Consider the following 24,318-nt stretch of genomic DNA (forward strand, 5'->3'; position numbering starts at 1 on the left):
AGCTTCATACCCATGGCATTATTTAACGAAAGTGAACTGAGGAAGTGCAGAAAGCCAGCACTTCCTCAGTAAGAAATTTGTTAGAAGTAATTAATAAGTAAACACACTGAAAGTCCCCGACCCTGGAGGGGGGGGGGGAGTTAAAGGTGGGAAAGGGAGCCAAATTTTGTGTTTTTCGATTATATCTCGGAAACGGTAGGAAAATTGTGCTCCGAATAAAAGTGAAAGTTAACTAAATTTATTGTGAAATTGTTTTCATACATATGTGGCACATTTCCGTGATTTTTAGGTATGCGTTCTTAAAAACCAATACTTCTCGGGAAAAAAAAAAAATCTCGTTCTTTTTGTCTCAGAAAATCTGCGCCATGAAGGTGCTCAAGGGATGTTGTGCAGCAATTATGTGACAAGGACCCTGACGGATTTTCTTTGTCTTGAAAATCCACCGGCTGAACACTGGAACTGCAGATTCAAACCTGATACCAAAGAGACACGAAGCCTATGCCCAATCATCGCGACACCCAGCTGACAAGCAATCAAAAACTATGAAGTTCTAGCATGTACTCAATTTCGTTATTCTTATTGAAATGAATATGTGACGCTATAGCATGATAATGAAAATTTTAATAATAGAAATAAGGTAAATGGAGCAGACCGACAGCACCATTTTGTAATTATAATTTTTATTACATTATCACTAATCATATTTTGAGAGTGTTTCTATGGAATATGGACTAACAGTAATTAGAAAATGAAAATATCATAACAAGGTGACATCTTGGTTTTGTTCTGAGGCGAAAGGGTCATGTCACCATCAGTGGAAAAGTTCTTCTAAGAAATTGGTAATGTATTGATGTCATCGTCATCCATCCATGTTCATCCTGGATAAACATTTTGATTCCGTTGTTGCAACTGCTCTTGCAGTACAAGCTTGCGACAGAGTAGTTTAACGATGATTTTCTACAAGTGACCGGAAGATCACTTGTAAAAAAGCAATCGGTCAAAAACATTTTCAAGATTCCGTCAGGAGCAACATCCGGTTCCGACAGTTTCGGCACGAGTTGGTCATTCCTGCTTTCCCAAATCCACAATTAAGTTCCCAGCTACAGGTGTACCTGGTGGTACGGCAGAGTTAGAGATCAGTCTTGATGTTTACAGCTATTTTGATAAATGATCTGTAACGGAACTCGTTGAGGGACTTTTCTTTGGCTAGAGCACCATACCATACCATGAGAGATACATATGACCCCAGCCGTATCAGGGAAAGAAAAACTGTTGATATATACCTTAGATACATGTTGTATGATTTTAGATTTCTGCTACATTTTGACAGCAGAGTGTAGTGATCAGTTACGGATTTGGCTATCAAGAGAACAACGAGGAGGACTTCCTCTCAAATGAGAGCTACCAAAGAATTTTGCCATCTGATGACAGCCGTCTTCGCAATATCAAAGTCAACATCACCTAAAGCTCGGAGCGTATTTGTCTCGTTTTTCAACAGCTTCATTATTGGCGGATTTTTCAGCTGACTGTCATTACGAAAGTTGGACAGAAACCTTCTTGTTTGACCGTCGTTTTAATTTTCTACCTGACATTGATGTCCATATGGTTTATACGGCCTTTTTTTTTTTTTTTTTGCCTAACAGTTTTGTAGACTAGGTTTGTTCTTCATTTCAGGACACCCTGTAAATAGTCAAAACAATTAACAGTAATAAGAGCATCAAACTGCAAAAAAGAAAAGACAAAACAGTTATTGTAAGAATACTTTATTGAATAAAACCACACATTCACAAAAGATTTCGAGATTCTTTGTCTCCAAATTTCATTCGTAGTCAATATGAGACTATGAAAATCCCATAAAAAATGTCTCAACGGTCAATGTCTCTCTCACCAAAGCTCAATGTTTTGTTCCTGAATATCACTCGGCAGCTTCTGATGCGTTTTAACGAGATGGCACAGAACCTGAAAATATGCTTGAATTTAATACCAAAAGAAAAAATAGTGAATTAACGAGATGGCACAGAACCAGATAATATTTTAAACTTAATACCAAAAGTAAAATGAGTGAATACATGAGATGGAATAGAACCTGAAAATATGTTTGAATTTAATAACCAAAAGAAAAGAGTGAATTAACGAGTTGGCGCAGAACCAGATAATGTTGAAATTTAATACTAAAAGAAAAATGAGTGATTTAATGAGATGGCACAAAACGTGAAAATATATATTCCAATTAATACATAAAGAAATACAAGGTCTTCAAATATTTTAGATTCCTGTTTCAACTGCATGAACAAAAACACGGACTCTATTTATATATAATGCGGTTAAATTTGGAAGATTTCTAGAAATAATATTTGTTTAATACTTTTTGGCTCAATGACGGACATATCGTAGAAGATAAATCTGTTAATGAGTCAAAAAATGTTAATTTGATTGCATTAGTATATGAAAAAGAAAGTATACTCTGTGTTATAATCAACGGACACCCTTCATAGGACAATATTGAGTGCGGACAACTGTCATTAGAGTGAATACATACTTGTGGTTAATTGAACTTAATTAAATTAACTAGTAAATAGAGGGGGACATGTTTATTTGAAAACCACTAGGTTGGTACTTTATAGTGCTGAACATTATTTAGAATTCTGAAGCATAAAAATCAAATTGAACAGACAGAAATCAATACACTGTTAAAAATACAGGTTGCATTTGATACCTTTCAAGGGTGAAAAGCTTGTTCACCAGCGGCTCCTCATACGACGCCGAAATTGCACCCTTAACAAGGGTGGAAAACTGACACCCTTAACCAAGTATGCACAGCTGTGAACATTGGCACCCTTTCTATTTCCTGTTGCTGATCCTCCCCCGTGTTGTGTGCATTTTTGGATACAATTGTGTACATTATTATTTATTGTTTTGAGTCATAAACAACTAAGTCTTGATTCATTTTCCATTGACTAGTTCTGAAAATGATTAAAACTTGTAATTTAAGGCATTTGATCACATTTCAACCTTTCAACATAGTTTAGAAGTGCTCATGACTTTAATTTTCCAATTTCATACTTCATTCAATGTGAAAGCGCAGAGCGCAGGCGCCAACGTGTCACCTTGCTTTTACACGGTCCGTCTTCACCTTTATTAGCTTCATTCACCCATAAAGGAACCAAAAGGAACCTTGATTATATATTTCCTAGACACCATTGTACCCTGAGGCACCATGTCTTCACCCCAGGGAGTCAAATGCTTCCCAGAAGCACACGTAGTTTTAAACGTGTAGGTAACCATAAAAATTTAAAATTGAGCCTGAATTAATTGGAAGAGTGATATGTGGTTTTAGCTGGCACAATTTTAATGGGTTTAATTTTTGATATCTGGAGTCGAATGTCAAGTTTAGCATTTAGACCGCTTTGTTATTTAATTCTGTAGGCAACACAGACATAAAGTACAGATTTAAAGGGTAAGTTGTTGCAAGTGGTAGACTAGGATTAGCCTTTTTAACTAGCGGTTGGTATAACTTATGTTTTCAAACGCAAAAGCATTTACCATTTGATTTTTTTTTTCTAAAGTCTGCTGCGGACCACAGTTTGGAAATCCCTGCTCTAGGTTATACAGAGGTAGAAGGTAAAATCTATGTTCATAATAAAGCTCATGCAAAGAAATACGGCTGTAACAGATTGGAGTCTTTGCATAATCTGACTCTGGTAAGTTGACTTCCGATCCGCTGAAACTTAAGTAATTACGTTTGTTACAATTGGGGTGAGGAAATCAGGTTTGCGTTGCAATAACAATTATTGCAGCTGTGCCAATTTGAGAACTTTTCCTTTTTCAACCCGATGATAAATGAGCTCGTCCTAGGTCAAGCATCAAGTTATCAGATTTAGTGCAACAATGGATACGCTATTACCGTGGAATTATCTTTACTGTCTAAGCAAACCCATTTGGCTATCAATATTGCTTAACATCGCCACAATGTTTGATACCCAAGTTGTGGTTTTATGTTTTAATGGAACTTGGGAGTTTTTAAAAACTGATTTGATTTCTTTTCGTGGATTATTTTCCTTTTTAATGGAGCTATTAATATTTTTAAATTCAGGTGGTGAATTATTTTATGTTGTAATGGAACTTTCAATGCTCTTTAATAGGTCGTTTGAACACTTTGTGTTTTTGTAGGTTCCATCTTTTGATGATATAATTCTGGTGGCTGAGGTGTAAAAACAATTTGAACACATTGTCCTTTTGAACAATTGCATTTGATACAACTCGTCTTCATACAAAAATACTTCCAGAAATGTTTCTTTCACAAGGCTAGTCGGTGGACACTTGCAGAGAGCAGGTAAAAAAATAATAATAGTAATTTGAATTTTGACATCTTGAATTCAAATTATGTTTTTCACAATCACGAGTGTGTACTTGTGTCTATGGGCAGGCATGAGTGTGTGTGTGTGTGTATGTGTGTTTATGTGTGCGTACGTGTGTAGGTGTATGTATGTGTGTGTGTGCGTGTGTGTGTATGTGTGCGTATGTGTGCTTGTGTATGTGTGTGTATGTGTGCTTGTGTATGTGTGTGTATGTGTGCTTGTGTATGTGTGTGTAGGTGCGTGTGTAGGATATGGGCGCAACCTGGAGACGGTTTTCGCTAGAGGAGCAGCATCGTGAGGCCGGTCGACGGTGGTGCTGCAGAGGGAGGCGGGGGGGGGGGAATAAAATCATAGGAATTCAAAACAGTCAAGTGAGAACAATAAGCAATGTGATTGTTCAAAAAAAAAATCTACAGCCAATAGATGACGCTAGAATGAAAGATATAAAAAAAAGGGTTACAGGGGCTATTTGTGCCCCCAATGGATCCAGAACTACTTATAATTCAAACTGGTCGTGGGATTTCTATAGTGCATTCTGCGAGAAGTGATAGCAGAAGTAAACAAGGAGGATTGCCGCTTGGCTTCAATATTTGTCACTTTCGCGAAATGGCACGTAGGATTGGCAGTTCTGTTCATGAACATTTCGCTCATCTGATGGGCGCTGTTCTCAATCACCCCAGCGCCAAGCACACAACGCTATCGCCAAGTGTTACGTTGCTTTGTTTACCTCCGCCATCACTTCTCATTGAATGCACTCTCGTTGAATGCGCAAACAGACAAACAAACTGTTTTTATTTTTTTATTTTAGAAGCTAAATAGCTTCACATACATAGTGGACTGCGTGCCAAGTGCCCTGCCTCCGGACTCACACAGGAAAGATTTACAACACAAGAGAAGGAAATAACACCCGAGTGGCACCGGCGAGATTCGAACCCACGACCTCCGGCTTAGAAGACGATGCTTCTACCACGCAGGCCCCCAAACTGTTTTTATTGATGAAATTCTCACCTTCTTTGACGCAGACTGGACACCTCTGTTCGGGTAGTGTCTTCTCCACGTATCCAGGGGAGCAGTTCAACTGGGTACAGGGAATGGGGAAGCAAATGCAGCTCGGGCATGCGTACTGACTGAACCTCTCGAAGCGACACGGCAGCTGGCACTGCGTCGGAGCACAAGTGACGCGCGAACCTGTGAAAGAGCAATAAATATGATACTACAAATACATGTTTTTTGCCATTATTCGATTTGCTTTAAGGTAGTGATGGGCATAATCGAGAGCTTTTGACAATCGAGATTGAATTGGGAACTTTTTACACGCTTTTGCTATTATTCGATTTGCTTTAAGGTAGTGATGGGCATAATCGAGAGCTTTTGAAAATCGAGATTGAATTGAGTTCTTTTGATAATCGAGTGATTGATAACCGAGATCTTTTGAAATCGAGAATCGAGCAGTTCATCGCTCGAGAACTCGAGATGTGATTAATCGAGAACTCGAGATGCGATAATCAAGAATTCGAGATGTGATAAACGAGAATTCGAGATCTGAGAATCGAGTTCTCTAGTGATCTTGAATAATCGAGTGATTCAATAATGACTACTCCATTATGCCCCTCACTACTTTTAAGACCTCCTGCACTGCACACAAGGCGGATAGAATCAACTTTTCGAAAAAATTGCCTGTTAAGTAAAGGGTGTTTTTTTAAGAAATAGAGAACTTAAGGTTCAAATAAAACACAATTAAAAGTTGTTAATTTCCATAAATGTTGCTTTACTCGAAAGATGATTCTTTGCCATTTTTATTTTAATATGATTTCTGGCATATGGTCACCTCGGCTGGCTCGGAGAAAGTCTAATCGGAAAGTCCAGTTTTCTCACTTTTTGCAGCAATACAGGCCGTATGTCAGTGATAAGGTGGCGAATGTTCTCTTCCAAGGTGTCAATCATCTGAGGCTTATTATATCGGTGTAGACCAGAAGACTTCACATAGCCCCACAAAAAGTAGTCCAGTGGTGTTGAATCGCATGATCTTGCAAGCCAATTCATGGGTCCATTACGCGAAATTATTCGTTCACCGATCGTTTCTTTCAATAAATCATTTGTGACACGCGCTGTGTGGCATGTTGCACCGCCTTGTTGTCTATTCATGATGAAATGGCAAACCAAACTGAACACAAAACAAGTGACAGCTATCAAAATGGCACACATATCAAGCAGTGTTGCCAACTTAAAGTTCTATATCTCTAAAAAACACCCTTTAGTTGACTGAAGTTTCTCGTACTCTTCATGCCAGGCAACTAATTTGAATCAACTTTTCTTCAAAAAGTCGAATTTATTTGAGCAGATGCTCCACAACGCTGCAACTGAGTTGACTTTCGACTAGTTTAATCGTGTGTAGAGCAAACGCTTGGCAATGTCCCGATGAGTTGAATCAACTAAAAAGTTGGTTCAACTAATTGAAATGTGGCAGTGGCACATGTGCCTGGCGTGCCTGATGAGTTGACTGTCATGTGAAGGATGCCGGGAGATTCCATCACTTTTCTACCAGGTTACACTTTCTGACAACTACCTGTTCGAAAGTTGATTCAACTGAGTTGCCTCGTGTGCAGGACGTCTAATTCGGTAACTGACTGTTTCGTTTGGTTTTATCCATGGTTTGAGCCGTCATGTCTTAGCGTGACGTATGGATCCCCACCTGGTGATGATCACTGTAAAGTCATCAGCTGGGTGCAGCAACTTAGGAATGTCAGTCCATTGTGACGTCACAAAGTGACGTTACCGTAGTGTGCTCATAATATCACAAAGTGATCGGTCCCGAATTAAATATGAGGGTCAGTCAATAAATAACGAAACAGAGGCTATAAAACAGACTTTATTCGACATTCTTCAAAAACACTGACCGAAATTGTTTAAATACTTATCCCACTGGGAAATTAGTCGCATGATTCCGTGTACTTTACTTCATTGTCTGAATGAAATCGTTGGTTCCGAAGTGCCTTTTCGAGTTCCCCAAAGATGTGGGGATAGATCTGGACTATAAGGGTTCAAGACTTCCCCTTAAAGTTCCGCAAAATTTCCTTTTTTGCACTGGCTCTGTGTGGTCTAGCGTTATTATGCAACAGGATGACAGCACCTGAAAGTTTACCGGAGCCACATTCAGCCAACGCAAAAAAGGAACTTTTGAGGAAATTTAAGTGCGAAGTCAGTAGAACAATAGAAATAGGGCAAACGTAAGGGTTATCTTTTGGTTGTGACGCTGGAAACGGTTTTGGCTATCACTTTTTGACGAGCACAATACTCTAACTTTCTGTTAAAAGTGCAAACTTAAATTAACACAAACTTCACATAACTGGTGATTACTCAGCAAGCTGATGATCACTCGTAAGTGCTCAACAAGCACGATCACAAAAAAAAAAAAAAAAAAAAAAAAAACTATTAGCAATCGTGATTGCTCAAAAAAAAGAAAAAGAAAGAAAGGAAAATGCATGAAACCACCTTACCCAGTCTTCCTTCGCACATGCAGGAAGGACATCTCTCGTTCGGGGGTGGAGGATCCTGACTCATCTGACATCCTGGGCCGCACTTCAGCTGCGCACAGTACGGATCGTTTCCCAAGTAGATGCTGCCCATGGGTATCATCGGCATCTGTCTGGCCAGCACACGGGAAGCTGTGAACGAAAGATTCATTTCTTTAAAACAGAAACAGAGCGACGGTTGAGGTTCAAAAGCACGGACTGCACAATGCATTCATATCAATTATTCAGACATGAAAGATCGATAGAAGAATTAAGAGCAGAAAACTGCATATAAAAGTATAAGATTACGAAAATTGTTGACGATTTATTCGGATGACTTTTTATTGCAAAACCGCTCCGTTAAAATGAATCGCGTTGCACTGGTCAAAATAAGCGAGCAACGTGTCGCAACCTGTATGAAATGCCATCTATGAGTAAGCATGCCAGATTTCTGGTTCATTCTCAATGCAGTTACTAATTATGAACCCAAACCAACGGTAATAAATAATACATGACGCATGCAGATACATTTAAACATTTATTTCTTACATATCAATATTAAAGTTACTTTAGTTCGAAGAAAAACTTTGAATGAGGAATAAAAATTTGAACAATATTTATGTGTTCTTAGCATTGTCCAGGACTTTTTTAGATAGTCTTATTTGTTTTTAATCTTGTTGTAAAAATACTCACAAGCTAATCCGATATTGATTTTACAGGTCAATGTTACAAAATTGTACCTCAGAGCCAGACTAACGCAAGTCCATAATCGCTACTTTACAGGAGAAAAGAAAAACATTTGTCTGGAGCATGCAAAAGGATAGGACGCGAGCTCTTTTAACACTGGTAAATAATTACAGAGGAATTTTTTTTTTGAGCAATCACGATTGTTTATTGTTCTCATTTGTCTGTTTTGATGTCCTTTGATTTTATTTTCTCACCGCCACCCTCCGCAACATCACCGTCGACCGGGTCCTCACGATGCTGCTCCTATAGCGAAAGCCGTCTCCAGGTTGCATCCATGTCCTACACACACGCGCATACATACACAACTACACACACACACACACACACACAAACACAAACACACATACACCTATACAAACACATACACACAACTATCCACACATTCATGCCTGCACACAGACACAAACACATGCCTACATACACATACCCCCCCCCCCCACACACACACATTCATATACATAACTACCCACACACTTATGCCAGCACACAGACACAAACACATACCCCCTATATACAAGCACACATACCCCCACACACAAACACACACGCCTACATACGCACACTCGTGATTGCGAAAAACATAATTTGAATTCAAAATGTCAAAATTCAAAATAATTCTTTTTTTTTTTAGAATTACGTTTGCATGACTCAATGTGGACTAGGATTCTACATACAATGCAGTAATAAATCGCAAATTTTGGACTTGCTACAGTCTGGCTTTGAGGTACAGAAACGATAGTTATTATTTTAAATAATCCTTCACAGTTTATTATTTTTAGACTTTTTCGGTCAACTGTAATCGAATTTATCTTTTTTCGGGAAACGAAGTAAACCGGCTGGGACACCGGGATTTTGTCTGAAAACCGGGACGTCTGGCAAGCTTATCTATGAGTGTTAGCTACTTATTAGTGCGTTCTTGCGCGGCCACGAACATTTTAAATTGTATTTCTGTTACTTAGGCCTTATCAGCCATAAGGCCTTAATACCCGTACCTACCTCACTCTCTGTTCTAGAACAACAATAAGAAGGATTTGCAATACTTTGAACTACACTACACCATCTTTTGGACATAGCGCGATCATCAATGTCGTTCACTCAGTTCAGCTCTGGCAAGTTGAGCTTCGCTACTCGATCGATTAAAGATTCCATTAGTTGAAATAGGAGTGAGGAAAAATGGTTTAAGAACTTGCGGATTTAGTTTGCAGTGTTATTACCTATTTGGCCATCAAGGTAAGGATTAGCAAGCTGTACAGAATTTTCTCTTGAGGGCAATAAAAGGGTTGCAATGGTAGCCCAACTCAGCGCCAAACTATTCATCTTCTTACTGATACAGTGGCGGATCCACAGGGAGGGGGGGGAGGCGATTGGGGCGATCTCTCCCCCCTTAAAGGTTTATAAATTCGAAAAATTTGCAAGAAAAGCTCCCCAAACTCTCACCCCCCTCTCAATACATCACAAAAAATCGCCTACAACTGTATTTTTACGACTTTATTTCCAAAAAATTTCCAGGGAATATTCCCTCAATCCCCTTTCTCCAATGTCATCGAAGATCAAAAATTTTGAATGTTAGGACCTTCAATTTCGAAAAAATCGCCGGAATCGAAAACGTTTTCGAAAATGTCGTTAATGAGGGTTTTCAATTCGTTTTTAGCACTTCAATTCCGAATCCGAAAAAATTCCGGGGTAGAACCCACGATTCCAAGCCCTTCCCCTAACATTAATGAAGATCCACGAACTTTACGTTTTTGAAGCTTCAATATTCAAAAGTTTAATGGATAGCTCCTGAACCCATCCATTCTCTTAACGCTACTAAAGAAGGCCAGCCATCGCATTTCAAGGCTCCAATTTCAAACAATTTCTGATGGAAACGTCCAAAGCCCATTCCTTCCCCCTACGTCATAAGAGATGGCTTACAACTGCGCTTTCAGGACTTCAATTTCGAAAAATTTCCAGAGAGGAGCCCCAGTGTCCTTCTTTCTTCATCTTTCAATATCATTCAAAGATCGTCTAAAACAGCGTTTTTGGAACTCCTACATCGAAAAGTTTCAGGGAAAAATTTTTGAACCCCATGTTTTCTGCTAAGTCATCAAAGATGGCCTACAATTGCATTTTTAGGACTTCAATTCTGAAAAGTTTTTTCCAAGGGGAAAGGCCCCGAACCCCCTGGTTTTTATCATCACTAAAGACATCTAAAAATTGCGTTTTTAAAGCTCTAATATCAAAAAACGACTGGGGAGAATTCCTGAACCTTATTCCCTTTCAGTTCAAGAAAACAAAGATAGCAAACAACTGTGTTTTCGAAAATGTATTCTTAAATTTCCAAAAATTTCCGGAGAGTGACCTCTAAGCCTCCCTTCCTCTTATTAACCACCAAATAATCTAAAAATGCGTTCCGAACAAAAATTTTCGGGGAAGAGTCTGTGCAAACACTCCTACTTATGTGCGAATATTAAACAACTCAATAACAAACAAATCCATACCTATCTTTAAATTTTATTTACAAATGCTGTTTTAGTATTTCATTATGTTTAGTACGAAAACTGGGAAAAAGAATTGCCATCTTGATGTACCGACTACTAATATTCTTGATAATAAATCAAGAATAAAAGTAAATTTTTTTTTAATGTTTTTATTCTTGTGTGTGTGTATGCGGTACTCTAAACACTTATAACTTTCTTTCAAACTCTTCAAACGATATACATTACTCGAAAAAAAAACATGCTTTAGTTCTTAAACTTTTTAAAATTTTATTTTCATTAGTCACCTCCCCCCCCCCCATATAATGCATTACTCAATCGCCCCTCCCAACAGAATCGTCTGGATCCGCCACTGTACTGATAGCTTTCCCTTGAAAGAAATAGACTTTCTCAAGGCCATAGCTCAACTTCTCAAAGGCGAACAGTATTGACTTTTCAGAAAGCAAAATGGCGAAAAGAAACTCACGTCTTCGTGGTTGTATCATGCATTTACATGTGGGGCAAGGCTTGGTGGTATAATCTATTTCGCACCCACTGTCGCATTTGGGCGTGCTGCAAGCTACTGGCTTGCCGTTACATTCGCAAGTAGGACAACCAGAATTGCCAATAGTTTCTTCGCAGCCAGGGTCACATTTGACTGGAGAGCACTGGATGTCACCTTTACCTGACAGAGAAGAATAAAATAAGTTATTCTTACAGATATAAATAAGAAAAAATATTCACATATTGATATGTGTATCCAATTGACATTGTATTGTTCGTTTTTTTAAACATTTCTGAATAAATAAACGAAATTATTCTCAAAAAATGTGACTAAGAACGGATACAAGAGTTGCATTGACCAAAGTTATATATATATATATATATATATATATATATATATATATATATATATATATATATATAATAAAATAAGATGTTTGTGTGTGTGTGTGTGGGGCGCGCATCCCGGGAAAACGGTAAGGCCTAGAAAGATGAAATATGGTATACAGGTGTAGTTTTTGCTGAAGTTGTGCACCTCGGGCTTCGATTTTTGATATTTTAATTAGAAAAAAAGTTATTTAATGTTTTATGTGATTTTTAGCACTTTTTAGTACTTTTAACCTCACAGACCCCGAACCAATCGCGCCAGACAAATATTTTTGGTACTATAGTGTCAGAAATTTAATTTTAAATATGATGAACAAAAAAATTTTGAATATAGAGCAATTTTTGTATTTTTTATGAATTTTTGAAAAACCTTTAATTTGCATGTTTTTCTGGGTTTTATATTTTTCTAATATCATCCTGCGAGAAGTATCAAAGTCTCATTTCTGAAATTTAACTTGGTAATAGTAAAAACATTTCGCCCTCTTCAGAAGAAAAAAGTTCTTAAAAATACGCAATAGTTTTTTTTTTTACAATTTTTTTAATGCTGAACACATTATGTCTTTCCACGCATCGGTCAAAAAAAGCGTTCTTCAATCTTTTATGACTCTGACGTCACTACTTGGGTTTCGATTCGATATTTACGATGGAATCTTAATCGCTAGCAATGTTAATCTTTTTTTTTTTTACTATATAGCTTACTTCTACATTTTCTGACGTGATGACCACGTGTTTTTTCGGCAGCGCTTGCTTTTTTTCTTTCCCTTTTTTTTTTGTTTTATTTAGGGATTGCATTGAAATTTCTCTTCACTTTTTTTTTTTTTTTTTAACGTTCAGAGATTTCATATCTTTATTTTTCCAACTTTTTTTTTCTGGACTGTTTGCTATATTTATTTTTGGTCAAATATTTTTGCGCATTTTAATTCAATAAAAGCGGTGATTTTTTTTTTATCTTTTGCAAGCGCTGCTTTTTGCACACTACAGGGAACATAGAGCCTTTTTTTGCGTGTAATTTTAAGTAAATAAATAAAGCCCGCGGTTTTTTGCATGATTTTTGTAGGGATTGGTGGTTATGTTTGATAGATAGAGAGATGATATTAAGTGGGCAACAAATGTTTTTTTTTTACATAGAAAGGATTGTTAATTACTATCAGAGGTAGATATGCATGGATCGTATAGATAGATAGTTAGAGAGAACGAAAGGTGGACAAATATAGAGGTGGATACAGTAGATGGACAGTAAGAAATAGAGGAACTTCAACGGGGGATCAATAGCCCCCCCCTCCCACATCCACCTCCCCCAACCCACACATAAACACACACCATGACTTTGAAAAAACAATGTTTCACATAAAAGTGGAAATGCTTTTTGTTATTTTCCGACAAAATTTACATGAAGAGTATGATGCCCTTTGTGCCTCCCCTCCCCCCCCTTAAAAATATGCCAAAGGACATAACGGGAGGTAGATCTAGAAAATACTTTATTCAACACAAAATTTATTTAAGCAGCCGCCGATGGCTGCAATCTTGGCGTAAGAAGGCGAATGATAATATTGATGTATAGAGAAAAAGATTGATTAATACCATCGACAATTTTTTTTTTAAGCAACCGCCGAAAAAGTCAACATTGGCGTAAAAAGGCGAATGATAATATTGATATATAGAGAAAAACATTGATTAATACCGTCGCTAAATTGTGTAAGCAGCCGCCGAAGGCGGCAACTCTGGCGCAAAAGGCGAATTGCGTAAAAAGGCGGACCAGCTGGTCGCCGAAGGTGGCTAGTATATATATATAACAAAGTCGGGGGCGGTCCGCCCTGGGTGTCAACCATCTGGGGGGTGACAAACAAAGTGGAATTTCAAGTTTTTGGAAAATATGAAGCTAAAAAGCATTTTTAAGATTACAAATTTGAAAATTTTCCGGGAAACGCCCCGAACTTCCACTTTTATTTGTCTTTTCTACATTAGCACACTTAAAATTTCGTTATAACACAAATGTAGTTGTTTCTGAAAATTGCATGAATTTTATGTTTTCTTGTTACATTATTTTTTTTTCTCGGAGGAGGGGGGGGGATGACACCCAAAATTACCGCCCCGGGGTGTTACCTATGCTAGGTATGCCACTATCAAAATTTATATATTCAATGTCTTAGTTTAGTTCATTTGTCTGGTGGAATGTTTTTTTTTTTCAATTCCTGCAATTAACTCACAATCCTCGCATATTTACATATCTTGTTCAAATCTTGCAATTCAATTTTCACCTACTTCCTGCGGGCACATTCTTTTGAAATTTGAAATGCAACCTCAGACCCGATGATAATTTAATTTTCCATAATCAAATTAATTAATTAACTATAAATGATTAGTTTATTCCAAAGCTCAAAACTTTGTTGTGAATAAATAAATCAATTAATTTTTGCCGTGAGAATATAAATCGAATACAGTCGAACCTTGTTATCACGACTCTTTTGGGACTGTCAAAAAAGTGTCGTCATAGCCGGAGCGACGTCATATAACCGGAATAGTTTAAAAATTCGTAATTAAACATAAGTTAACAAACAAAATTAGATTTAATGAAGAAATTAATAACCTTTATGTATGTATATGTTTTTAATTAGATTAAACTAATGCAAATTTGAATTATTGGTAGATATAACAAAAATTATTTGAAAAAAAAAAAAAAACTTCACTCTTTTTTTTCTTTCTCCAATTCTAAAATACTTTCCAATAAGTGTTTGCTAAACTTTTGAATAACATTTTTAAAACTCCTCCTTTCCACGAAATTACCAGCAAGAAAGAAAACAATTCAAGACTCTCCACTTTTGCCTGCAATTTGATTAGATTTTGATGGCTAAGCCCCACCTTTCGAATATGAAAAAACCCTTTGTAATTCTTTTATCCACTTTTAGAGTTGTGTGTCCCTTTTCGATCTAATGAGGAGCTCTTAACTCTTTTTCTCTCATGGGAGAAGCTTGTAGTGACCACCTACAGCTTTAGGTAGCTATGGTCTTTCTCTTCTTCTGCTGTTTCCCTAGTTCAGTATTACAATCCACCTGCTTTGAATTCCTTTCTATTATTCCTCATCTTGTCAAAATCTGAAACCTGTACCTTTCAGAACTTATCTACCCGACCCCCGCCATTCTTGAGGTGTTGTCATGCCTGGTCAAATCTCTTGTCAGAATCCCAAGTTCCTACAACAAACATTTCCAGGTGTTTTCATTATTTTACTGAAAATTTTCCAGTTGCAAAGAAATATTTGATCCAGTCTGCGCAGCTCGAAGTGTCGTCGTAACCGGAGTTGCACTAAAAAAACTGTCGTTAAATCCGGAGCCACTTAATATTAAAATAATACGCCATAAGTTCGGGACTTAGAAAAAGTGACGTGACATCCGGAGTGTCGTGAAATCCGGGTGTCGCGATAATGAGGTTTGACTGTATACTTAAGATTAAAAAAATGTTGCTGAGAGAGAGCAAATTTTCATTCTTACAAAACTAAGCTAAGTAATAGAGGCAAAAGTGCACATCTGTAACAAACCAACTAACATCACTATAAACTAAAAGATACGTTCATTTCCGCCTATGAACCGGATATTAACCTTTTCATGTAATCAGACAGACAGAGATGGTCAGACAGTAGGGATCTTAACTAAAGCCATATATGCGTAGTTTAGGTGTTATAAAGGGCTTTAGTTTTGACCAGTTTGGCGAAAAATTTTGGAATGAAACGTGACACACCTATAACGGAAAAGTACCACCCTTATCACTCTTATCCGAGCTTTTGTTAGCTTTCGTGGTTTAAACAAAAGTAATTTTTTTTCCACTGAAATGTTTCTTTTCACCTTAATATAATCAAATTTGCAAAATCATTACTTCGAATTGATTTATGTGTAACGATGCATTAAGAATTTGGATCTAAAAAATTCTTTTTAATAGCTTATCACAATCACTTACCAGCATTTTTGCAAAAGCAACTGGGGCAAGGTTTCGTTTCGAAATCAATTTCGCAGCCAGGATCACATTTTGGGGTTGAACACTGCAATGTCTGGACGGCTATAAACGAAGCAAGTGGATAAGCATATAGTAGGGGAATGTGGGGCAAAGTGAAAGGGTAAAATATTTACTCTGCTCCTAAGGCCACCTATCAGGTAATATTTTAACTACATAGATGTAGTCTATTCCAATCACGAAAAAAATACCGCCGAAGATAGAAGCATATGGTAATAAATTCAATTTTCAAAAAATTATACTCATTATGTAATATTTTGTTAAAAGCCAAAAATAATTTTTGCTATTATGAAATGATAGAGTTTTTGTTATTAACATTTGAAATATTAATTGAGACCTTCTAATATTCGGTGCATTAGTTATTTAGTCAATATTAAGCATACTTGTATTTTTAATGTTTTTTACACTTAAGTACGACATGCGGGACAAAGTGATGTAATTTATTTTGTTTACTCACTCAGTCATTTACTAAAGCACTTACGTATTCATTCATTAATTAAGTCATTTACGTTCTTTTATATTTAGTATTTCACTTGTTTTATTATTAATTCACTTATTTATTAAATAATTTATTTTTCTTCATACATTAATAATTTATTTTTTTAGTTATTCATTTATAGTTTCTTTTCATTTATTCGTTCAACCTTTAATTTACTAATTCAGTTTATCAAAAATGTATTTTATAATCGAATAGAAAATATTTCATTATACAAATATTTTATTTTTACTTTGCCTCATGAAAAAAAAACGTGAAAAAAATATCCTTTTTTTTTTTTTTTTTTGAAGGCGCAAATTTATTGCCAAAAGTTAAAAATACTGCTTCGATGCGAATTTTCTTACACAGTACAATGTTCTTTCCTCACGTGCTGAAATTTTCTAAACAAATTAAAAAATTGGTTAATTTTGAAAAAGCTCAATCACACATCTTAACTATTTCACTTTTCTCACATTCCCCTACGATTTCAGTATGGGATTCATTTAAGGTTGATAACAACAACAACAACAAAACAAAACAAAAAAAAAAGTAATAATTATGAGTTTGCAAGGAAATTATGCAAAAACGACAATATTACGTGACAGATTATCGAACTTTGAACCTAGGCAAAATCAAATTCGCATGGTATACTTACAATCACCGCATTTGCAGCTTGGACAAGGCGTCGTAGAATAGTCAATGCTACATCCTGGATCACACTTGGGAGGTGAACACATTATTTTTGGCACATCTGAAAATAAGAGAAAGAGTTAGAAGCTAGCTCACATGCTTACGAGCTTATATGAGTCGTTAGGGGGCCATTCATTAGTGACGTAAGGATGATTTTGGCAATTTTTGACCCCGGCCTCCCCCCATGAAAAAGTACGTAAGATTTTTCAAACCCCTCCTCCCGTATCTTACGTAAGATTGACTTTCGTTTTTCAAAATAATGAAATGACGAATCTTACGTCTCTGGAATCGTTATTAAATTCCCTATTAAAATTTAACCGTAATAGTACAAGGGGTGATCAAATGAAAAGGTACAAAACGACAAGGTGGGTACAAATGTTAGACTTAATTCAAAATATACACCATAAGCCTGAGCACAACGATTCCACTGATGAACAAGCCGCAGGATCTTTGTTCCCAGAATTCTTGTGGCTGTGACGAGACCTAGTCCTTCACAGTGTCCATGAGTACGTCGTCCGAGTTGAAGTGCTCTCCTTTCAAGTGTTTCTTCAGTGGACCAAACACATGGAAACCTCAGGGAGACATGTCCGGACTGTAGGGCGAATGGTCCAATGTCTCTCATTTGCACTTGTCCAGTTCCATTTGTGTGACTCTGGAGACGTGTGGACGCACGTTATCATGGAGCAGAACCACACCCTCCGTGAGCTGCTTGGTTTTTTTCTTGATGAACCTGTGTAGGCGTCGGAATGTCTCACAGTACACATCGGAGTTACTGCTTTTTCTGTGCTCAAGGAATTCCACAAGTATCTGACCTTGAACGTCGAAAAAGAGAGCGAGCAACACCTTACCTGCTGATTTCACGGCTCTGAACTTTTTAGGGGGAGGTGACGACGCATGCTTCCACCGCATGCTGCCCCGCTTTGTCTCTGACTCGTAGTGATGGCACCAGGTCTCATCACCTGTGACGATCCGCTCCATGAAAGCGGGGACTTCCTGATACCGAAACAAGTGTTGCACTGCTAGTCCCATACGCAGTTCCTTTTGCTGGTCGGTGAGCTGCTTCGGAACCCAAGCGGCACACACCTTCCGATATTGCAACCTGTTAAGAACAATTGTCCACACGGTTCCATAGCTGACATTCACCTTCAGCGCCAACATTCGCAATGTGACACGCCGATCACTTCTCACTAGGTCGTCTACCTTGTAGATGAGAACGCTCGTGATGACAAGGTTTGCCTGGCCTAGTCTCTCGTCATCACCCACACTCTCACGGCCTGCACGAAAACGGGCACTCCATTTTCTGACAGACTTGCCAAAGACACATTTCTCCCCGTAAACGATCACCATACGCCGATGAATAGTTGACGGTTTCTCACCTTCCGCTGTCAGAAATTGGATAACACGTCGCTGCTCCTCAATCGTCGAATTTTGCAACGCGAACGCCATCCTATCCTCAATTTCACTGCCGCATCATTTGGACGCCGCATTTTAAGAGCATTTTGCTCTCTCCTGCGCATGCTCCGATCCCAGTCAGAGCCTCCAATGGCATCCTGAGATGTCTCGCTACATTTTCCCACGGCGGAATATGCCAAATATTTAACTGTTTCATTTTTATGTCGTTTCTTCCCTTTTCATTTGATCACCCCTTGTATATTTAAACCTTTTTGGATAAAGAAATATTTACTAAAAAGTTAGAATCTAGACTGAATGTTTTTTCGACATTTTTTTTTTTTTTTTTGTATGTGATACGATACTATTTAAAAATAAAACATGGCATACAGAATGCGATTCTTTTATTATATTTTACATTAATTATGCTTAGTAAAGCAAATCAAAAACAGCTCATCCTAATACGTTTTTTATCCAGACGCAAATGAAATATAATCACTGACAAAGCACTTGATAGCGCTATTTGTATAAAATATCGACTCCGAAAATATTACGTAAGAATGGGTTTGCTCCTCTCCCCCCAAAGTAACGATATGTTGATATTTTTCCAACAGCACCTCCTTAGGGTGGTTCAAAAAACACACGTGAAAAAAAAAGTTCCTCCCAGATAACAGAACAACCCTCAATATTTTTAGACTTGTGGATAGTAACATACTGGAAGCATTTTAGCTTCCTATTTCAAGTAAAAGAGGGTGCTTAACTCCCTCCCCCAAGCTTCACTGGGGAGGGGGGGGGGGGTTAAAATGACTGAACTGAAAAAACGATGTTACATACTGTAATATACCCTAGTAATATGCACATACATTGCAATAAAATAATTATTTACAAAAAAAAAAAAAACAGCTGGGTAAATGTTTCTAAATTTGTGGCATTTTCTATGCTACGGCTAATGTTAAATTAAGGGGTCATTGAGCACCGTCTTAAAATTTGAGTAAGAAGCTAAAACTTTTACAGCATAGTACTTTTTGTAAGGTGTGTTCTGGACTCTCGCTGAAAAAAAGTTTTTTTGAACCACCCTAGAGACCCCTCCCCCTAGAGACCCTTACGTCATTAAGGAAAGGCCCCTTAGGAATTTGCTGTACCTCCAGAATCACAAGAGCAACTAGGACATGGCTTAGTGGTGTAGTCGATCACGCATTCAGGATCGCATTTGGGAGGCGAACACATTATTCGAGGCACATCTGAAAATAAATGAAGCGATTGAACACACATCTCTTTTAAGAATTGGAACAATAACTTCAAAAAATTTCCCTTTGAACAATTCCTCAAAAATCTCGATGAATAACGACGTCAGTCATCAAAATCCATTTCAGCATCAACCATTCTTAAACAACTTTAACGTCAGATCTATAAGTCCTGATTAGATTAAAGCGAATAGTCTCAATTTATACTACTGAAATTTTTGATTATCTTCTATTAGCAGTGCGAAAAATTTAGTAAATCGCGGGAAAATAACAAAAAGGGGATTTATTGCAGGCCTCCCGATTATATTTAAAAAAAAATAAATAATCATCAAAAGCAAAAACCTTATTTGTTCACATTCGAGAAGAAAATGGCAACATATTTTTCTTTATCAATGATTTTATTCACGCTAATTAAAACTGAGCTCGCTGCAGACGATCTGTATCCAATTTCAAAAAATGCTTATAACTTTTCTGTTGGGGATTTCAGGAACTTGGTGGTTCACCTTCCTTACCTGTTTACCTTCTTCCACTCTTCTAACATGAATTATTCTATGCAATACTAGTAGTACCCGCACGGCTTTGACCGTAACAGAAAAATTAAAAGGTCTTTTGTTTCGCCTGCACATTTACAAATAATGTATCGTGAATTTTCTCGCCAATTGGCTTGTACCCATGTTACGGTTCCACGATATGATAATTTCGTATCTCGCCAATAGGCTGCTGCCTATGTTACGGTTCCACGTTATGATAATTTCGTAATTTACTCGTCCATCTTATGATAATTTTCTTCTTAAAATTGGAACAGAAAAAGAACCGCATCGCATTTTCGAAACATCGCTTCGAGGCGCACATTCCCATGCTACAAACTAACTTTGTGCCAAATTTCATGGAAATCGACCTAACGGTCTAGGCGCAATGTGCGTCACAGAGATCCTGACAGGCAGAGATCCGGACAGAGAGAGATCCTGACAGACAGAGATCCGGAGAGACAGACTTTCAGCTTTATTATTAGTAAAGATAATAGTACTAGAAAATCGCTCGTCAAGGTTTGACGGGTGAAAATTGCTTCTACATTTGAACAACGCCACTGCCTGTTTGATGATATTTTGATAGCTGAAATTTCAACCCTTATTCCAGTGGATTTACCCTAAACGCCAGTAGATAGCGTTCATTGTTGACCATTTTTATGTTTCTTCATTCTCCTAAAACCAGTAAGTTGTCTTACCAGTAAGTTGTTGGATCCAGTTCAGCCGTGTCAAAATAAAGCCTTCCCCTGCATGTCAAATATCACAAAAAAATATTATCAAATTATCATGCCGTTGCGCGAGTTTCATTGTGAATGATATCAGCGTGACTCGATCATTGGCTATTATATATATGAGGATGTATAAAGCACGTTATGCTACAGAACAAAAATGGGGGGTTTATAAATATTTATAAGTCATATGAAGCAGTGAGAAGCAAAGGGATGTAAGCGCCAGCAGCAAAAAATTTGGAGATAAACAGTACAAATAGTATAAGAACCACTCCTCTGTGTTGGGGCAAGCGATAATGCATGATTTAGAAAAAAGTTTCAATGAAAGCTTACCTAGAATCTAAACTTTGAACACGTTTTACTCAAAATAAAAAAAAAATAAAAACACTTTCATCCCTTTGCTTCTTACTGCATCATTTGTTTCTGACTTAAAGTTACGCTACTACAATAGTTTTTTTCTTTTCGTTTTTTTTAATTTTTTTATTTTATTTATTTATTTATTTATTATTTTTTTTTGGCGCAAAGTTGTCCTGAATGACTGTACTTAAAAATTCAAAGAAAAAATAATATTAAGAAACTTTTTAAAACTTTAGAGGGGGAAAAATAATTTTATGCACAGGTTTTTTACCTGAGGAACGGCAGGAACAGCTGGGGCATGGTTTAGTAGAATAATCGATCGTGCAACCTGGATCACATTTTGGAGGAGAACACATTATTCTGGGAGGACCTAAATAAAAAATAAAATAAAAATATTTCATGCTTCAAAACGTATTTTCAAGAACCAAATCAAACAGAGCTAAACTGTTATCGTTGAAAATAATATAAAATGTACTGAATATTTCTAAAAATGCGTATGAATTTTCTGACATTTTTACCTCCTGTTTCACAAGAACAACTAGGACAAGGTTCAGAGGAATAGTCGATAGTGCACCCTGGATCACATTTGGGAGGAGAGCATAGTATATCTACTCTAGGTAGAGCTAAATGAAGAATAAATCCATTGTTAATAAAGTAGGCAAAAATACTTAATATTTGAAAGTGAGTGTGAAGTTTTAAGAACATTTTTTACTTTCAGGCTGGCAAGAGCAACTGGGACACGGTGTAGTTGAGTAGTCGATGGTGCAGCCTGGATCGCATTTGGGAGGAGAACACATTATTCTTGGAAGATCTAAATAAAAATAAAACAAAAATATTTAATGTTTGAAAACTTATTTTTAAGAACCATTTCTAACTGAGCTAAACTGAGTTACATAGAAAATAAAATTAAATGTACTGAATATTTCCAAAAATGCGTATGAATTTTTTGACATTTTTACCTCCTGTTTCACAAGAACAACTAGGACAAGGTTTAGTGGAATAGTCGATGGTACAGCCTGGATCACATTTGGGAGGAGAACACATTATTTTGGGAGGACCTTAATGAAAAATAAAACAAAAATATTTAATCTTTGAACATTTATTTATTTTTACGAACGATTTATAACTGAACTAAACGGAATTACATAGAAAATAAAACAAAAAGTATTAAGTATTTTTAAAAATGCTTATGGTAGAATCCATGTCAATTCAACAACGGGCGTAACTTGTTGGTCTCGGATTTTTTGGAATTTAACACATGTTAAAATTCATAAAAAATTAAGAAATACTTTTTTTTTTGCCCAAAAACATTCGTGGACCGAGATACAGGCCGCCAAAGATGGCGGTCCTGTCATGATTTCTCACTAGGGATTTTCGTCAAAATTTTTAAAGTACATTATCTCAAGAACGGTAGAACATATTTTGTTGCGGTTTGTTTTATTTAAAAGGATATTTTTTCTTGTTAAAAAATGCAACATTTTGAAACATGTGCTTTAGGTTTTTTTTAACGGTCTTTTGAAGAAAAGATCAATTTTTTTTTTCTCGAAAATGCCAATATAAAAAATTTTCATTTTCTTGAAGTGTATTAGTAGCACTGAGCACTACGTTCAATGAAAAGGAGAGCTTCTACTTTTTTATTTGAGAGATTTTAGAGGCATTTGAAATAATAGGGGTTTTTAATTAACTCACTACGTAATAGTATACCTGAAAGTTCAAAAAAAAAAAAAAAAAAATCACAACAAGCGGCCAGAAAACACTTTTAATTAAGCTATATAGTGATTTTTTTTTTTTTTTTAAATTTTCAGGTTTGTCATTGCGTAAAGAATTTCTTAAAAACCCCCATTTTTTCAAATGCCTCTAAAATCTCTTAAATGAAAAAGGGGAAGTTCCCCTTTTCAGAGAACGTAGTGCTCAGTGCTACTAATAAACTGTATGAAAATGAAAATTTTTGAATGGTCATTTTCGAGAAAAAAAAAATATTTTAAACTTTTTTTTAAGACTGTGGGAAAAACCTAAAGCCATATATATCAAAATGTTGCGTATTTTTTTAAACAAGAAAAGATATCCTTTTAAATGAACAAACTTAAACGGAATATGTTCTACTGTTCTTGAGATAATGTACTTTAAGGATTTTGACGAAAATCCCAAGTGAGAAATCATGACAGGACCGCCATCTTTGGCGGCCTGTATCGTGGTCCGGAATTTTTTTTTTTGGGGGGGGGGGGGGAACGTGTTTCTTAATTTTTTTTATGAATTTTAGCATATGCTAAATTTAAAAGAATTCGAGACCATCAAGTTACGCCCCTTAATGAATTGAAATGGATTCTACCTTACGAATTTTCTGAGATATTTTTACCTCCTGTCTCACAGGAACAATCAGGACAAGGTTCAGAGGAATAATCGATGGTGCAACCTGGATCACATTTGGGAGGAGAACACATTATTCTGGGAAGATCTAAATAAAAAATAAAACAAAAATATTTAATGTTTGAAAACTTATTTTTGAGAACTATTTCTAATTGAGCTAAATTGAGTTACATAGAAAAATAAAAAAAAAATGTACTGAATATTTCTGAAAATGCGTATGAAGTTTCTGACAATTTTACCTCCTGTTTCACAAGAACAACTAGGACAAGGTTTAGTGGAATAGTCGATGGTACAGCCTGGATCGCATTTGGGAGGAGAACACATTATTCTGGGAAGATCTAAATGAAAAATTAAACAAAAATATTTAACGCTTGAACATTTATTTGTTTTTAAGAACGATTTCTAATAAACTGTAAAGGATTACTTAGAAAAAGAAAAAGTACTAAGTATTTTTAAAAATGCTTATGAATTTTCGGAGACATTTTTACCTCCTGTTTCACAAGAACAACTAGGACAAGGTTTAGTGGAATAGTCGATGGTGCAGCCTGGATCACATTTGGGAGGAGAGCATAGTA

General features: G+C 36.6%; 1 protein-coding gene across 3 annotated transcripts; it reads right to left on the minus strand.

The window, feature by feature from the left end:
• Nucleotides 1-1,747: 1,747 nt before the first annotated feature.
• LOC129225092 (keratin-associated protein 10-1-like) lies at nucleotides 1,748-24,318 on the minus strand. 3 transcript variants are annotated; one of them, XM_054859648.1, is made up of 14 exons: nucleotides 24,232-24,318; nucleotides 23,983-24,081; nucleotides 23,733-23,831; nucleotides 22,336-22,434; nucleotides 22,089-22,187; nucleotides 21,895-21,999; nucleotides 21,648-21,746; nucleotides 19,663-19,761; nucleotides 17,097-17,192; nucleotides 15,913-16,011; nucleotides 11,561-11,758; nucleotides 7,856-8,023; nucleotides 5,370-5,546; nucleotides 1,748-1,959 (listed from the first exon to the last, which is right to left on the minus strand). In XM_054859648.1, the coding sequence occupies exons 2-14, from the start codon at nucleotides 24,065-24,067 to the stop codon at nucleotides 1,940-1,942; spliced, it is 1,443 nt and encodes a 480-aa protein (XP_054715623.1). In that variant the 5' UTR covers nucleotides 24,068-24,081; nucleotides 24,232-24,318; the 3' UTR covers nucleotides 1,748-1,939. The 3 variants fall into 3 exon arrangements, with proteins under 3 accessions (XP_054715623.1, XP_054715622.1, XP_054715624.1); XM_054859647.1 differs by having other exon boundaries at nucleotides 5,367-5,546; XM_054859649.1 differs by lacking the exons at nucleotides 23,733-23,831; nucleotides 23,983-24,081 and having other exon boundaries at nucleotides 5,367-5,546.

Source organism: Uloborus diversus, chromosome 6 (assembly GCF_026930045.1).
Source record: "Uloborus diversus isolate 005 chromosome 6, Udiv.v.3.1, whole genome shotgun sequence".
In the NCBI taxonomy this organism is placed as follows: Eukaryota; Metazoa; Arthropoda; class Arachnida; order Araneae; family Uloboridae; genus Uloborus; species Uloborus diversus.